General features: G+C 45.7%; 1 protein-coding gene across 3 annotated transcripts in view; it reads right to left on the reverse strand.

Moving 5' to 3' along the window:
- Positions 1-15,637, reverse strand: part of LOC134965884 (dual specificity tyrosine-phosphorylation-regulated kinase 1B-like) — a 122,353-nt gene that overhangs the window by 13,672 nt on the left and 93,044 nt on the right. For all 3 annotated transcript variants that reach the window (XM_063942274.1, XM_063942275.1, XM_063942273.1), the window contains exons 2-7: positions 4,904-5,046; positions 4,625-4,744; positions 4,192-4,380; positions 2,633-2,780; positions 1,322-1,608; positions 764-910 (exon numbers count right to left, since the gene is read on the reverse strand). In XM_063942274.1, the coding sequence (XP_063798344.1) occupies positions 764-910; positions 1,322-1,608; positions 2,633-2,780; positions 4,192-4,380; positions 4,625-4,744; positions 4,904-4,966 (954 nt within the window). In that variant the 5' untranslated portion in view covers positions 4,967-5,046. The remainder of the gene's footprint in view (positions 1-763; positions 911-1,321; positions 1,609-2,632; positions 2,781-4,191; positions 4,381-4,624; positions 4,745-4,903; positions 5,047-15,637) is intronic.

Consider the following 15,637-nt stretch of genomic DNA (forward strand, 5'->3'; position numbering starts at 1 on the left):
CACTTAGGACGTCAGAGAAATAGTATTTTTATTCAGAGGGTGAGATTCAAATTTCAGTCCCCTATCGCGCCCACCGGCAGTATTCTAATGTTGCTGCAGACAGGCACGACAAATTAATTTCTGCTCGCTACCCCCCTGGAGGTAGAAATCTGAAAAGCGCGTAAAGAAACCCATTTGTGCCCCAAAATGGGTCATTTCACCCTTACGCCTCTTTACGTTAGTCAGGTTTAGGTGCGTTGCGCGCATAAACCAGAGTGTAATAGGCGTGATAATTGGGGGCATTTGAATATCGCCCTTCGATCTCCCGTTACTTTAGATGGGAGATAAGGGGGTGAAATAACATTTGAATTCACACCAAAATGTTTAATGCCAGTAGCACGCCCTGTGCTAATGCTCAACTCTTTTTCTGTATGCGATTCTCTGAAAACTGCTTTTGCATATTCCCATTACTATTCAGATTTAATTGTAAGTAAGACTAATGATTAATATTAACTTAAATATTCTTATTTTCAATTAACTCTAAATGTATTTGTACGTTTAGCCTGTCTGCATACATTGTGAATAAGCAGTAAAAAACGGGTTTTATTGAAAGATGTAACTATCAAAGCCTTAAAACTTTGGATTGTTAATGTAAGAAGCATTAAAACATGGTTAAGGTTTCTAATACATGGCAATGTTTCACAGTATTAATATAAGCAGGAATAAGTGATTTACCAGACTACAGCAAACCACAGATACCAGAATAAGTTTCAGCATTTCTTACCTCATTGGATCCACTGAATAAAGGCTCTCCAGTGTGCATTTCCACCAAAATACACCCTAAAGACCACATGTCTATTGCCAGGTCGTACGGCATTCCCAACAACACCTCGGGCGACCGGTAGAATCGGCTTTGAATATACTGGTAGATCTTTAAAACAAGAATAAAATCATATTTCTGCAGACTATTGAATATTTACACAAAGATGCATTTGGTTTTATGATGCTTTCACAGTCCTATACAGCACAACAGAATTTATATTTACATATATAACTGAAAGGGGAGCCTTACATCACACTAGTGCAAACGTTATGTACCAAATGTTTCCTTATGCGAAAGGAACAGATTTAAGGGAAGTAGGCATTTTCTACTGATAACATTTGCTGTATCAAGAACCACACACGACAAGGCCTTTGGGCTTGAAATCATTTCTTTTGTTTAGTGTTACCTTCACACTTGATAAGTAACGTTGACATGTTAGGACTGCCAGGTAGGTGCAAATAATCAGCATTACACCTCAAACTAATGCTTGCCCACCACAAGTTTTTGGGTTAAACGTACCCTTTGTCCAAGTTGACAGGAGCTGCCAAAGTCCACAATTTTGATGGCACTGCGCTTTGGGTTACACAGAAGAATGTTTTCTGGTTTCAGGTCACAATGAATGATGCTGAGCTCCGGGGTTGCCAAAAAGAGAAGAGCCGTGCAGAGTTGTTGAGCAAACTTTCGGGTCAAGTTCAGGGAAACACCACGGAAGTTCGTGTTTCTTAAAAGGTCGTATAAGTTGTAGGAGAGTAGCTCGAACACCAGGCAAAGATGGTTCCGAAACATAAAGTGCCGTTTTAAATGCACTGCAAGGTAAAAGGAACACTTCTAGCAGGACATTCAGCAAAGCGTTCACAGGAAATCAGAGTATACATTTACACATTATGCTAAAGGTCCATACACACGGTGAGATCCTTGCTATGGTCGATTTTGACTATGCGATTTCCTTTAAACTCCCCCAGAAGCACAGATTTTGAATGTGTGCTTTCGATTTTGACTATGTACGATTTTAACTATACTTTGTACCAGATAGTACACTAGATATTCAATATTGACTTGCCTGCAGTGTATCCAGCCTTGTAGGACTGCGCATCAGGATCAAATCTGTATCGCAAGCTGCCTAACACCGTTGCGATTTCCACTAACTTTTCCTTGCGATTTTGACTACATAGACAGAAATCGAAAGGATCTCTCTGACCGTGTGTACACACCTTTACAGTAATGACCTCACCACATAGAAATCGCTCAGCTGTGTCAGATAAGCAAGATAAGCCTACATTGTCCCTTTCTGTGCACACACACATAACCATGACTAGAAGGGATATATTCTAGCAACAACAGACATTGGCAGTAATAATATAAGAAAAATCTCTTAATAACGGTTTAGGAACGTTTCATCTGAAATCTTGTAAACCATGCTGTATAATAAATCACATTCCTACATTACCCTCTCCCTAAGTTACACAATATTCACACAAATTCATGTACGAGGACAAACAGAACTGTTGGAACTTCTAACAAAAGAAAAATATTTATAGGATTCAATTATATCCCCTGGCAAATTCAATTGTTGCTCCGTTAGTGCTGAATACATATCTGCCACCTTGAAGGTTTGGGTGTCATAACCAGGAGTTTAGACAGGTTTAGCCGCGTATACCCTTCTATTTGGGCCTGGGAACGTGATAATTAATGGGCACCCATAATAACTTAATTGCTCTGTTGGGCTCTCATTAATTAGCACCACCCACAAAGCAATTGAATCCCCCCCCCCCCTTTCCCGAGTAGTGTAGGTCAATTGCTTGGTTATCACCCAGCCGGCTTAATACCTACCAATATAATACTTCATTTCTGTGTCATGTTTGTTCATAAGCTCAAGAAGTCTCAGCTCTATCTGGGCCTGGTTCAGAAACGCTTTCTTATTTTTAATGATTTTAATGGCTACCCATTCTTGATCATGATGATCGTACGCCTTCACCACCTGAAACAGGGCAGACACTGGTTAATAAATAAGCCAGAAACATACAATAATTTATAATATGTTCTTCTCACTAATTCTTCCTAAAATCTAGAAAATCCTGCACTCCCTCTCAGTAAGCTATTACTGCCCACTCTAGTACACAAAACAAATTGAGTTACTAAGTATTAAATTAGTTTTTTAAGCAGACTGCTGGTCTTTTATGCACTCACAAGCGCATTAAAGAAAGTGTTTTATACTAGTGAAGAGCGGATTCGGTTTTACTCGGTTCTCAAAACGGCATCTTATTGGCTATCCAAAACACGTGACATCCATGAGCCAATAAGATGCCGTTTTGAGAACCGAGTAAAACCAAATCCGCTCATCACTATTTTATACGCACTAACACTTGCTAATAGTTTTGATAATTTTTTGTGTTTCAAGATTCATTCTCTGGAGTTTTTATTCACAAGCTAGTTGGTGAGATATGGCATTTACATGTAGCCGCACATTGGAAGTTTCTTCTTCCCTGCTACCAAGCCTACACTATGAAATGCAGCTTCCCATCACGAGAAAACCCCCAAAACAGGTTCCATGGTCTGGGTCAATGGGGTCGATTCTATTCGGCAACTTAGGAATAGCGCCGGGAATTAGCTCCCGACGCTATTCAATTCAGCTCCAGTTAAGTCGGCGATGACCCGTTCTCGCCGACTTAACAGGTAGTTTTGTCGGGAGAACAGGCATTCTCCGACTTAACTACCCGCGGCGATGCTGATTCCCCACAGATTCAGCCTCGCGCCGGCCGCGAGGCAGCACTTTTGCGGGTTTCTTCTCTCATCCCCCGGGGATGAGAGAAGAATTCCCGACAATTGCGGGTCACTAGCAGCTGAATTGAATAGCGTCGGATCTAATTCCCGGCGCTATTCTTAAGTTGCCGAATAGAATCGACCCCAGTGTTTCCCAACTCTAGCCCCTCAGGGACCCCCTAACAATGCATGTTCTGGATTCAAATATCATGGGGAAAAGTGGGGATATGTGGGCAGTACAGATGGTGTAATGGTTAGCATTACTAACTCATAGCACGGAGGTCAAGGGTTTGAATCCCACCATGGCCCTAACTGCGTGGAGTTTGTATATACTCCCCGTACTTGCATGGGATTCTCTTAAGTACTCTGTTTACTCCCACAACCCCAAAAAATATAGTCAGGTTAACGGACTCCCAAGAAATAAAAACGGGTGCAAGCAGAAGTTTGCGCTAACTAAGGCTTTGGAGCTAGTTGCAGTGTTACTGCATGCGGTAAGAGCATCTCACCCAACACTTAACTCAGGAGATGCGGTTTAATGCCCAGAGCATACATGTCCCATAAGCAATTATTACTCCTAAAACATCACATCAGGATAAAATACACACTTTCTAGATGTTTCTACCACTCACCTGCCCGAATGACCCTTTTCCAATAAGAGAATCTATTTCATATCGGTCCATCCACTTCTCTCCATTTTTAACTATATAATCATAGTTGTCATCATCAAAGCCATCGTTGAACACTTTCCTCTCTTTCTTCGTGCTGGAGTCTTCAGGTGGTACTTGCTGAGCACGGCGCTTCTTCTTAGCGTAATAAACCTAGGGGATAACAAACCAGTTACTTTCAGCTCTTTCTACTGTGTAGTTCTATAACCAACACATAGATGAGACTGACATTGTGGTCTCTCCAAAATGATAATGCTGTATGATGACAGGAGGGGCTGGCGGACAAACCCGAACAATGGGGACACATCTGCGCACATTGCCTTAACCCGCTTCAACGCCTCAAGATCACACTTCACGTCAGAACGAATCCCTGACGTAACACTGAAAATGGACAAACCTCATTTATGTGCTTGTAAGTCTTTATCAAGTCCACTGAAAGCTTCCGTAGAGGTGCAGCTGCCGAGTCTCGGAAGGTTAATGGAATCCGCCGCTGTAGAATGGTCATGTCTGGCAGAACCTGGGGATTAGGGGGACAGTTATGGAAAAAGTTCAACGCAAAAACCACCCTCCCCCCAACCACACACATATACCCACCACCCCCTCCCTCGCAGTTCCTCCAGAAATCCACTCACATACATCTGCCCCTTAGAGAACATGTAGATAAAGTTCTAATTACCTGCTGATGATCAGCCATTGATTGGAGGCTGGAGAAAGGAGCGTGGCTGTGCTGGCTCGACATGCTTGCCTCAGTGGGGACAAAGGCAAAAGGGGCAGCCAGACAGAAAGAAGAGGAGGACTTGCATCCTGTACTGCTGCCACCTGTAACACACAAATCATGATTGAGTAATAATCTTTGAAGAAATTATGCAGCCATGAAAAATTTTATTTGCCAAATATTACTAACCAAACAGATTAACACATATCAACAGGGGTCTCATACAGCTTAGTCTATCCGCTAATACCTTTCTTTGGGATGTAGTCAGGTGACAGGCGCTTGGGATCCCGGCGGTCAGCATACCGATGCCTGTATCCTGACCGCCATGATACCAGCAGGGGGCCCAGGGCTATTCTCGCGGTTGTCCACGACAGCCATAGAGTGGGAATAGAACCTGTGGCGAGGCAAAGCGTGGTGAGCCCGCAGTGGGTTTTTTTCCTCATTGCGCTAGCTCCCCTGCTGGCATCCCGGCGTCAGGATGCTGACCACTGGTATCCCGACAGCCGGTCACCCGACCCCAACCCCTTTGTTTAGAAGTACATACATAGATAAACGGACTCCAAGGGGACTATTCAATTCAGCGTTGTCAAGTCGGAGTGTCCCGGTACTCGTGGACTTAACAGGGTGTTCAGTCGCGAGAACGTGCATGCTCCGACTAAAGTGACTCACTGCAATGCTGCATGCAGTGCGCAAAACAGGACCTAGGTCGGGGAAAACATCACACTGTGCTGAATAGCTCCGGGAGCTCCTTTCCGACGCTATTCAATTTGCTCTGAATTGGAGACCCTGAAATTACTTCATGGCATCTTTCATCATTTTACTATATTGGACGCCCACCGTGGCTATTCAACTGTATCCCCCGTTGGGGACACATGCCGCATATGCATGTTTATTAGTACAATGTTTAGCCACGCAAATGCGCTCAAACCACGGCGTTAAAAGTACAGTTCAGCTCATACCTCAGCAGGCTGCGAGCTGAAACTTGTCTAGCCAGCTGCATGCGCACCCCGAACGGAGCAACAACTGAATTGCTTTGTAAAGTTCCATCTAGTAGCAGCCAGGGAGAAACAATAGAGTCTGCCACATATGGACCAATTAAATTTTTTCCCCTGTGGCTACCACCATGGGGAGGCGCAAAATAGAGCAATTTAATTGTTGTTCCATGTAGACACCCGGTAGGCGTGAGGATGGCATTTCTTCTCGCAACCGCCAGAGGTGCATGAAGAAGTGTGCCCTAAGTCGGCACTTAGGGGTTCCAAATGGGTGTTTGGACGCCTAAAGCGGGACTTTAGATGGGTTTAGCCGTTTTATGCTGCTAAACCATCTGGGCACAACATGAAGCCTGACATTTGGGAGTCTATACTTTACCATTTAGATGGGAAGATTAGATGCCTAAAACAATTGAATTGCCCCAATAGGATCCTCAAAAAGTCGCGGACCTAAGTGTTTTAGCAGCTGTGGTCAGGGAAAAAAATTACTTACTCATTGGGGATTTAGTTTCACCTGCCTATTGCAGGCATAACAAAATTGCACAGCAGCTCTGGCTTCGAGACTAATTAGATAGCCCAGAAGGAAGTAAATTACTGTAGCTAATTGGATATCTCCCTAAAACGGCCACAATTTGGGTCAGTGGATTCAATTGGTTTTATTGCAGTGCTAACCAGTTTGTGCACAACAGAGCAATTCAGTAGGTGTGACCACCGCAGGTGGACACAATTTTGCTCTCCACCTCCTGATGTGTGGGACAGACCATTTTCCTGTAGTAGAAATAAGTAGCTAACAAACAACTTTCGAAACCACCTATACAAGCCCTTTAGCATCATACATTAGCCACTAGACACAAATATACACTAAGGATATGACAACTTCGTTTGCATAGCATAGATCAAAAGGAAAACTACTGTTAAGTGCTCAAACAAAATATGACAATATACAGAGGGCTCTATTCAATCCAGTGCAGATTGAGTAGTGCCAGGAGTTTGCTATTCAATTAAGCGCAATGTGATGCCAAAGGGGTGCAAGCAGAAATCCGCCAGAAGTGCTAGCGTGATGCCGATTTCTGCCCTTTGCGCAGCGGAAATAGCAGCGCGACAGGCACTTTAGTCAGAGAATTCCGGTTCTCGACCAAAAAACCCCCTGCGAGAACTGGCCTTCTCCAACATGACACTGAATTGAATAGCACCGGTAGATAACTCCCAGCGCTATTTAATCCGCGCTGAATTGAATTGAGCCCAGAGACATTAATAAAGTCTGGAGCATGCAGAATGAGACCAAAAAGTTAAGCCAGTATGACCTGCGTTTTCTGTGATTAAAAGGTAGACTACTAAAAAGATAAAACTGTAATAAATTGCATTTTACAAGTCAAAAGAGGCAAGTAGTTAGTATCTTTTATAAAAAAACAAAACTTCAGCATTGTTTAATGACACTGCAGTACGAAGAACAGTCTGCATTGTAATGCAAGGCCTGGCCACGCAGGCTGACCACAGACTGGCCTTCTACAGAACTGTTTACGTAATGCCCAGGCTAACACTTTCTCGTATCGCCCCAGCCTTAACCGGACCAAAGTTAGAACATTAGAAAAGACCACAGGCTGTAATAACTGAAATTCTGCAAGAAATAAAACAGTGTAGCCAGGAAAACAAATGCAACGTCAAAATAAATGCATTTAGCTTAATTTTGAAAGTGGAAGGAAGATGCCCCTGTGTCAACCTGTTGGTGCAGTCAACTTCCAATCACGCTAACAAGCCCCAGCGAAGCTGGAAGCAGAGGCTCAGCTGGCACTCCAAATGGCTGGATGTCATTAAAAAGTTCCACCTGCAGGATTAAGTCTATGTAGGATTAGTATAACAAAAATCAATCACAATTAAATTAACACAACGTTCACAATCGGTTTACATTCATGTGCATATTTATCAGGAACGTTTACCGCAAAGTCTTAAAATATGTATTCAGCATCCGATTGTCACAATATCCAGATATTAGATATGTCAGGATGCTGCTGTCTGTATTTTGACGTATTAGGAATCCTGTGCCCAACCTAAGTAAACCACGTGTGCAAGCATTAAGATACCAGGGAAGGTGATTGTAGTTATTGCAATCAACGTAGTGAACAATCTTGAAATTATATGTAAGACAGGCTCTCAATGTTGCCTGCAAGCATATACATGAAGTTATTAGCGGTCACACAAGCAGGAAGAAAAACTCCAGATACAAAAAGGTGATTTTTGTTACTTACCGTAAAATCTCTTTCTCTGATTCCATCTGGGGGACGCTGCGCCATTACTTGTGGGGTTAGAGGTGTGTGGTTGTGGAGTTTGGCACAGAACTATTAAAACCTGACTCCTCCCCCCTCTAACCCCTCCCATCTCCTTCCTGCCTAGCCAGTACCTCAGTTAACGTTTAGCCAAGCCAAAGGAGATAGATCAAAGAAAATTAACTGGTTAAACCAGACAAACATCTGGGAGGGATCGCAGCGTCCCCCAGATGGAATCAGAGAAAGAGATTTTACGGTAAGTAACAAAAATCACCTTTTCTCTTTCATCCATCTGGGGGACGCTGCGCCATTACTTGTGGGATTTCCCAAAGCAAGCTAATAAGAGGAGGGAGACGGGGACGGCATAGCCGTCTTTAATATACGACGCCCAACAGCGGCAGTCTCCAAACCAAAAGTATGAAAACGGTGAAAGTATGTGTGAAAGTATGAATTGACGACCAGGTTGCCGCCCTGCACAGTTGCTCAACAGATGCACCACCGCGAACAGCCCCAAGAGGCTCCAACAGCTCTAGTAGAATGAGCCCTAATTGAGTCAGGAACCGAAACATTAGCAGACACGTAAGCCTGTCTTACGGCCGAAGTTATCCAACGGGCCACAGTATTTTTGGAGGCCGGCCAACCTCGTTTCGGAGCATCAATCAAAACCAGCAAGTTATCCGTACGCCGGAATGACTCGGTGCGAGACAAATAGACACGTAAAGCTCGAACCACATCCAGGAGAGCTAAATGAGAGTCCTCCCCAGGAGAAGATGTCGGAGTAAAGGCCGGAAGGACAATGTCCTGATTTAAATGGAATTTTGAAACAACCTTTGGAAGGAAAGAAGGCTTAGTCCGTAGAACCACCCGGTTCTCATGAAACACTAACAAGGGGGGTCTGCAAGAAAGAGCCGCCAACTCAGATACTCGTCTAGCTGAGGCAATAGCCAACAGAAAAACAACTTTCTGTGTCAGATAACGGAGTTCAACCGATTCTAAGGGTTCAAATGGAGAGGTCTGAAGAGTCGTAAGGACCAAGTTTAAATCCCAGGGAGGAACCGGAGGGACAAAAGGTGGTTGAATCCGAAGTACTCCCTGCAGGAATGTTTGAACCTCTGGAATATTTGCTAGTTTCTTCTGAAAAAGAACCGATAAAGCTGAAACCTGACCTTTTAGTGAAGAAAGCTTTAGGCCCTTGTCGAGACCCTCCTGAAGGAAAGAGAGTAGGCGAGGTAGCCTAAACAAATGCGGAGTTAGTCTCCGTTTTTCGCACCCTGCAATGTAAATACGCCATATCCTATGGTAAATGCCAGAGGTCACCGGTTTCCTTGCTCGAATCATCATCTGAACAACCGATCGAGAAAGACCTTTTGCCTTCAAAATCTTGGATTCAAGAGCCAAGCCGTCAAAGCCATCCTATGTAAATCTGGGTGGCGACAAGGTCCTTGAATAAGAAGATCTGGTCGCAGAGGTAGGCGAAAGGAGTCTGACGACCATACTTGCGCAGTAGAGTGTACCACTGTCGACGCGGCCAATCTGGAGCCACTAGAATCACTGCGAGACCCTGTCACCGAATGCGTTGAAGTAGACGCGGGATCAGTGGAATTGGCGGAAACACATATCCCAGTTGAAACTGCCATGGAGCAGTTAGAGCATCGATCAGGAATGCCTGTGGATCCTGAGTCCTTGCGCCGTAGTGAGGAAGTTCTGCGTTGAGGCGGGACGCCATCAGGTCTATGTCTGGCATTCCCCATCGGTCCACTAGAGAGAGGAACACCTCCTGATGAAGTTCCCATTCTCCCAGATGAATCGTGTGATGACTCAAAAAGTCTGCTTCCCTCCTGGAATGTGGATCGCGGAGATCACCGGAACCCAACGTTCCGCCCACGCGAGGATCTGAGCGACTTCTCTCATTGCGGACCAGCTGCGAGTTCCTCCCTGTTTGTTGATGTAAGCCACTGCGGTGGCATTGTCGGACTGCACACGAACTGGTTGACCCTGTACCCTGGTTTGAATGTGAAGGAGTGCATACCGAATCGCCCTTAGTTCCAGAATGTTGATTTGCAATTTTGACTCCTGATTGCTCCAGCGTCCCTGGAAGTGAGGAGTCTGGAACACTGCCCCCCAACCACTGAGGTTTGCATCCATGGTGACCATGATCCAAGACCAGATAGTGAAAGGTGTACCCTTTTTCAAATTCCGACTGTGAAGCCACCATTGAAGAGACTGACGAGTCTTTACCGACAAGCGGATCAACTGTAATTCGAGACGCGGTTCCGTCCGAGTCCAACAGTTGAGAATCTGAGTCTGGAGAGGTCGGGCATGAAATCTGGCATATGGAACTGCCTCGAAAGAGGATACCATCTTGCCCAACACCTGCATACATCTGAGGACCGACACTACTGGTAAGTGTAACAGGGTTCGGATTCTGGACTGTAGTCCCTGAATCTTGTCCGCCGGAAGAAACACCTTCTGGCTGTTGGTGTCGAATAGAAGTCCTAGAAAAATCATTGTCTGAGAAGGAAGTAGAGATGACTTTGGAAAGTTGATTATCCACCCGAACGATTGTAGCGTCTCCATCGTGAGATGCAGGTTCTGAGTGAGAATCTCCGCTGATGGTGCCTTGACCAACAGGTCGTCCAAATATGGAGTGATGTTGACCCCTTGACAACGGAGAACTGCGACTACATGACCTATGACCTTTGTAAAAAACCCAGGGAGCCGTAGAGAGACCAAAGGGAAGAGCCTGAAACTGAAAGTGCTCCGGGCCCACTGCAAATCTCAGTAGAGATTGATGTCCTACCCAAATCGGGACATGTAAGTAAGCGTCTTTTATGTTCTTGAATTTTTGGGTTGAGGGATACGGGTTGAGAGCCTTCAGATTCAGAATGGTTCGAAACGAACCATCCGGCTTGTCTACGAGAAAAAGACCTGAGTAAAAACCCCGACCCCTCTGATGAGAGGGAACCGGAATGATTACTCCATTTTGTAAGAGGGTTGTTATTGCCTGAAGGAGAGCTTGACGTCTGGAGGGATCGTCTGGGAGAGGTGTTATAAATAGTCGGGTTGGGACTGTTTCTTCGAAATCCAACATATATCCTCTGGATATGACTCCCATTATCCACCGATCCGGTTTCGATAGGAGCCACACATCCTTGAACTGAAGTAACCGGGCCCCAACCTTCTTTGATCCCTCCAGGAGACCTGAGGCGTCATGGCTCAGGTTTGTCGGCAGGCTTACTGGCCGGCCTGCGAATAGCCTGGGATCCTCTTCCTCTGAAAGACCCCCGTCTTGGAAATCTGTAGGAAGCACGAAAGGATTGGAAACTACCTCTGCCCTGTGTACGAAAGGACCGAAACCTTGTAGGTTTTGGTTTGTGAGGTGTAGATGGAAGGAAAGGGCTCTTTCCTCCAGTAGTGTCTGAAATAATCTTCTTTAACTCTGATCCAAAAAGAAACTCACCTTCAAAAGGCACTGCCGTCAAGGTTTGCTTTGAGTCAGAATCAGCATTCCAAACTCTAAGCCACAAGGAGCGTCTTGCGGATACTGTCAAGGCTGAAACCCGAGACTGTAGCGCAACTGAATCCAACCAGGCCTCACCCACATAAGTGAGGGCCTCCGAAATCTGCTCTGCTAATTGGATGGCTTCTGACGGATCGTCCGACTGCATTCCCGATACCACCTGTGCAAGCCATTCATCCACGGCCTTAAGTACCCAGGCACTCGCCAGTACTGGACGGAGGGAAACACCTGATAAAGAAAACATAGATTTTAGTAATGCTTCTATCTTCCTATCGGTAGTGTCTTTTAAGGTCACAGACTGTACCGACGGAATCACCGTAGCTTTTGCCAGATGTGAAATAGGAGCGTCTACCTTTGGGTCCGTCTCCCAAAATTTTGTATCTTCCTCCGTAAAGGGATATAGAAACTTTAACTTTTTAGGCGCCTGAAAACGAGAATCCGGCTTAAGCCAGGGTTCTTTTAAAATATCTGCAAAGTGAGAATAAGAAGGGAAGGCAGTAACCTGTCTCTTCTGTCGTTTGAAGAAGGGGGAAGGAGTCTCCTCCACCGCCGCGTCCTGAATATTAAGAGTCTGACGAATGGCTTCTATTAGCAATCTAACTTCCCAAGCCGAAACTTCATCCCATTCAGGATCTACCTCCCCCTCCTCCAAAGGAGATGACAGAGTGTCCGCCTCCTTACCTGGAAACGCTATAGCTGGTAACGGCTGCGATCGCTTAGTAGCAGTCGAACTGCTGGCCGCATTTACAAACTTATTTAAAGGACTGAGTTAAATCAGTGATACTCCTGCCCATATTCTGGGCCCTCAAGGGCTCCACCTGAGTCCGAGCAGATTCAGTCTCTCTAGACTGACGCAAATCTGAAATTGCACCAGAACATGCTGTACATAGGGTACCCGCGTCAGTACTACATTTTGCTAGCTTTGAGCCACACTGAGAGCAGGAAAATTAAACCACTGAGGCCGTTTTTCCCTTTGAAGGTTTGTCCGGTTTACTAGTCATTTTCTCTATTCTGAATGTACTAAAGAAAGTAGCATACAATTGTGACTAGTGACCTTTCAATAAGAAATTTATAGCTTGAAGAGATCTCTGGGACTGTAACCCAGTATGCTGGCTCTCTTTGCCAAGTAATAAACAGCCTTAGCTCATTAGCTTGATTGTAATCTCCCCCTATGAATAGCCCCTCTATACTTGCGGTTTTGTAATTAAAGTCTCCCCCTGAGAGGCTCTCCTGTACTGCACAGCGTCCCCTCCGGAAGATGGCGTCAGGCAAAGTGACGCGCGCGCGGGCAGAGCAGGGCGGGAAGCCGTCCCTGCACTCCTGTTACTACGCGATCAACCGGAAGTTCGGGCTGCCGCGCGTTGCTAAGTATAGCGACTTACGCGGCGGCTTCTCCGGGATCCCCGTCCGTCCCCACAGCCCCTCAGACACTACTGCGGGTGTAGGGATACAGGTCTCCGGCATAGCTCCCGCTGGCGGGCTTGCGCCGGGGGAGAGGGGGTCGGGGGGGGTGAAATATTAATAATCAATAAAATAAATCAAATAAATAAATATTAAATAAAATAATAATAATAATAATAAAATAATAATAAAAGCAGTTAGGGACAGCCCAATACTGTCAGTGACAGATTGTGGCTGTCCAGTACCTTTTTGATCTGTCGTTTTAGTGAATAAAAAGGCCCCAGTGACCAAGGTATGGTGGCCCTTTCTGACAGCATCCTTGTTCCATTTATACCTGTCACCTGTAGACAGGGACTAGGTATAGAAAAATAAGAAAGGAAAAAGAAAAAAAAAAAAAAAAAAAAATCTAAGGAGAAAGAAAAACTGTGTCTGTACTCCACAGGCACAAAACTAAAACTGAGGTACTGGCTAGGCAGGAAGGAGATGGGAGGGGTTAGAGGGGGGAGGAGTCAGGTTTTAATAGTTCTGTGCCAAACTCCACAACCACACACCTCTAACCCCACAAGTAATGGCGCAGCGTCCCCCAGATGGATGAAAGAGAAATGAAGAAACAATGCACTCATTACAAAAAGACGACACAGGCTTAACACATGCTGCAGTTATTACATGCAAACAAGTTCACTATGCATCAATTACTTGTGTAATCCTAATAATCCAAGCAACACACACAAAATACAAAGTGTACAAATGGTTAGTAAAGAATGCAATTATTCACTTCAGCCATTAGAAGGCTGATCTGAAAATGTACTAATTTCCAGCATCAACCATCTCCGTCTTACATAACACACTTAGCACTCAGGAATGTATGCCTTCTCACCAGGGACAGACGTGCACGCCTCTAGTCCAAAAGTACTCGCAATTTCCTCCTCTAATTGGTTCAACTAGCTGTACAGGTATCCAATGAGGGACGGGTATCTATGGGCAGGGTTAGTCAGCTGTGCTGTCTCAGCAGCAGTACCCAGAATGCCGCTATGCACACAGCTGACTCCACAGCTGCCAGGAACAGCTCACGGTTGGCAGGGAGACCAGAGAGCTCCTCTGTAGCAGACGGGAGAGATGCAGCAGTGGAAGCTTACATAGCATGCCGCCTTCAAATGGCTACGTGCACAATGCCTCATAAATATACAATTGTTAAGCATGTTGACTTTCTGTTCACATCTGCAACACAACCACCCTAGTTCTTACTGTACTATCCGCCTGTGCATATCCACATAAGCACCCGTCCTGCCATACTACACAGCCAAGCACACACCCTCCCCGCAGTACTATCCACCTAAACACATACCCCGTCCTTGATTTACTGTCCAGCCGAGCACATCTCCCGTGCACCTGATATGTAACCCCCCTTGCCATAGTATATACTACCTGTCATACTACCCCCCCCCCCCCCCGAGCACACCTGCCTTCCTGCAGAACTATCCCACCCTTGCCTTAAGGCCAGTACTGATGGGGGGAGATGTGTGCTGAGCGATCTTAACACAGACCACTCAGCACACATCTCTCCCCCCACTCAGCACAGCGCAATGTGCTGAGCGAGGGGGGGCCGCTCACTTCACACAGCGCCGAAGTGAGCGACCTGCTAGATTGAGCCTGCATGCAGGCTCAATCTAGCACTGGCGATAGCGATGCGCAGCTATCGCTGGGAGGCATACACACGGCAGATCGCTTAGATTTTAAACACTGATCTCTCCGTGTGTACACCCCTTTACAGTCTACCAGAGAACACCCCCGCCAATCCTTGCGGTACTATCCAACCAATAGTATCAACGCAAATAAACTTCCTTTCATACTATTCACCACAATATATGCACCTGTTCGTACCTTCCCGTCCACCGGGCAAAACTAGCTCCCGCCATACAATCCACTTAGGCACAGCCCCTTCCTCCACGTAGCGCTACCACCCAAGCACATCCTACCCCCCCGCAACATCTACCTTATCACAGTTACAAGAGCACATAAACAGCTTACTTTATTAAATCATTCCACATTTCTGGCCGGGGGCCACTATATTGCGCTCAACAGAGCTATTCAATTGTAGCTCCATTTAGGCGTGATAGCTGCCGACGTCTGCATTTCAGCTCGCACCCTCAAGGGGTGGCGTGCCGAAATGTGGTAAAGATGACCCGTTTGAGCACCCAAATGGCACTTTCCCGATCGCGCCCATTAGTTTGATAGGGTTTAGCAGCACCAAACACTTGAATGTCGCCTCCTGCGATCTCCCATCACTTAAGACGGGAGATCGGCGGGATAACAATTGAATTTGCCCCTGACATACAAGCAAATAATTTTTTTTACGTCCTGGACTCTATTGTGAAAAATGCAGTTTAGGTGCCAAACGGGTCACTTTTACCGCATGCCAGCTCGCCACCCCCTGGGGTGGTAGGGGGTGCGAGCTAAAATGCAGACACCGGCAGCGATCGTGCACAAACGGAGCTACAATTGAACAGCTCAGTTTGGGCGC

Source organism: Pseudophryne corroboree, chromosome 10 (assembly GCF_028390025.1).
Source record: "Pseudophryne corroboree isolate aPseCor3 chromosome 10, aPseCor3.hap2, whole genome shotgun sequence".
Classification (NCBI taxonomy): domain Eukaryota; kingdom Metazoa; phylum Chordata; class Amphibia; order Anura; family Myobatrachidae; genus Pseudophryne; species Pseudophryne corroboree.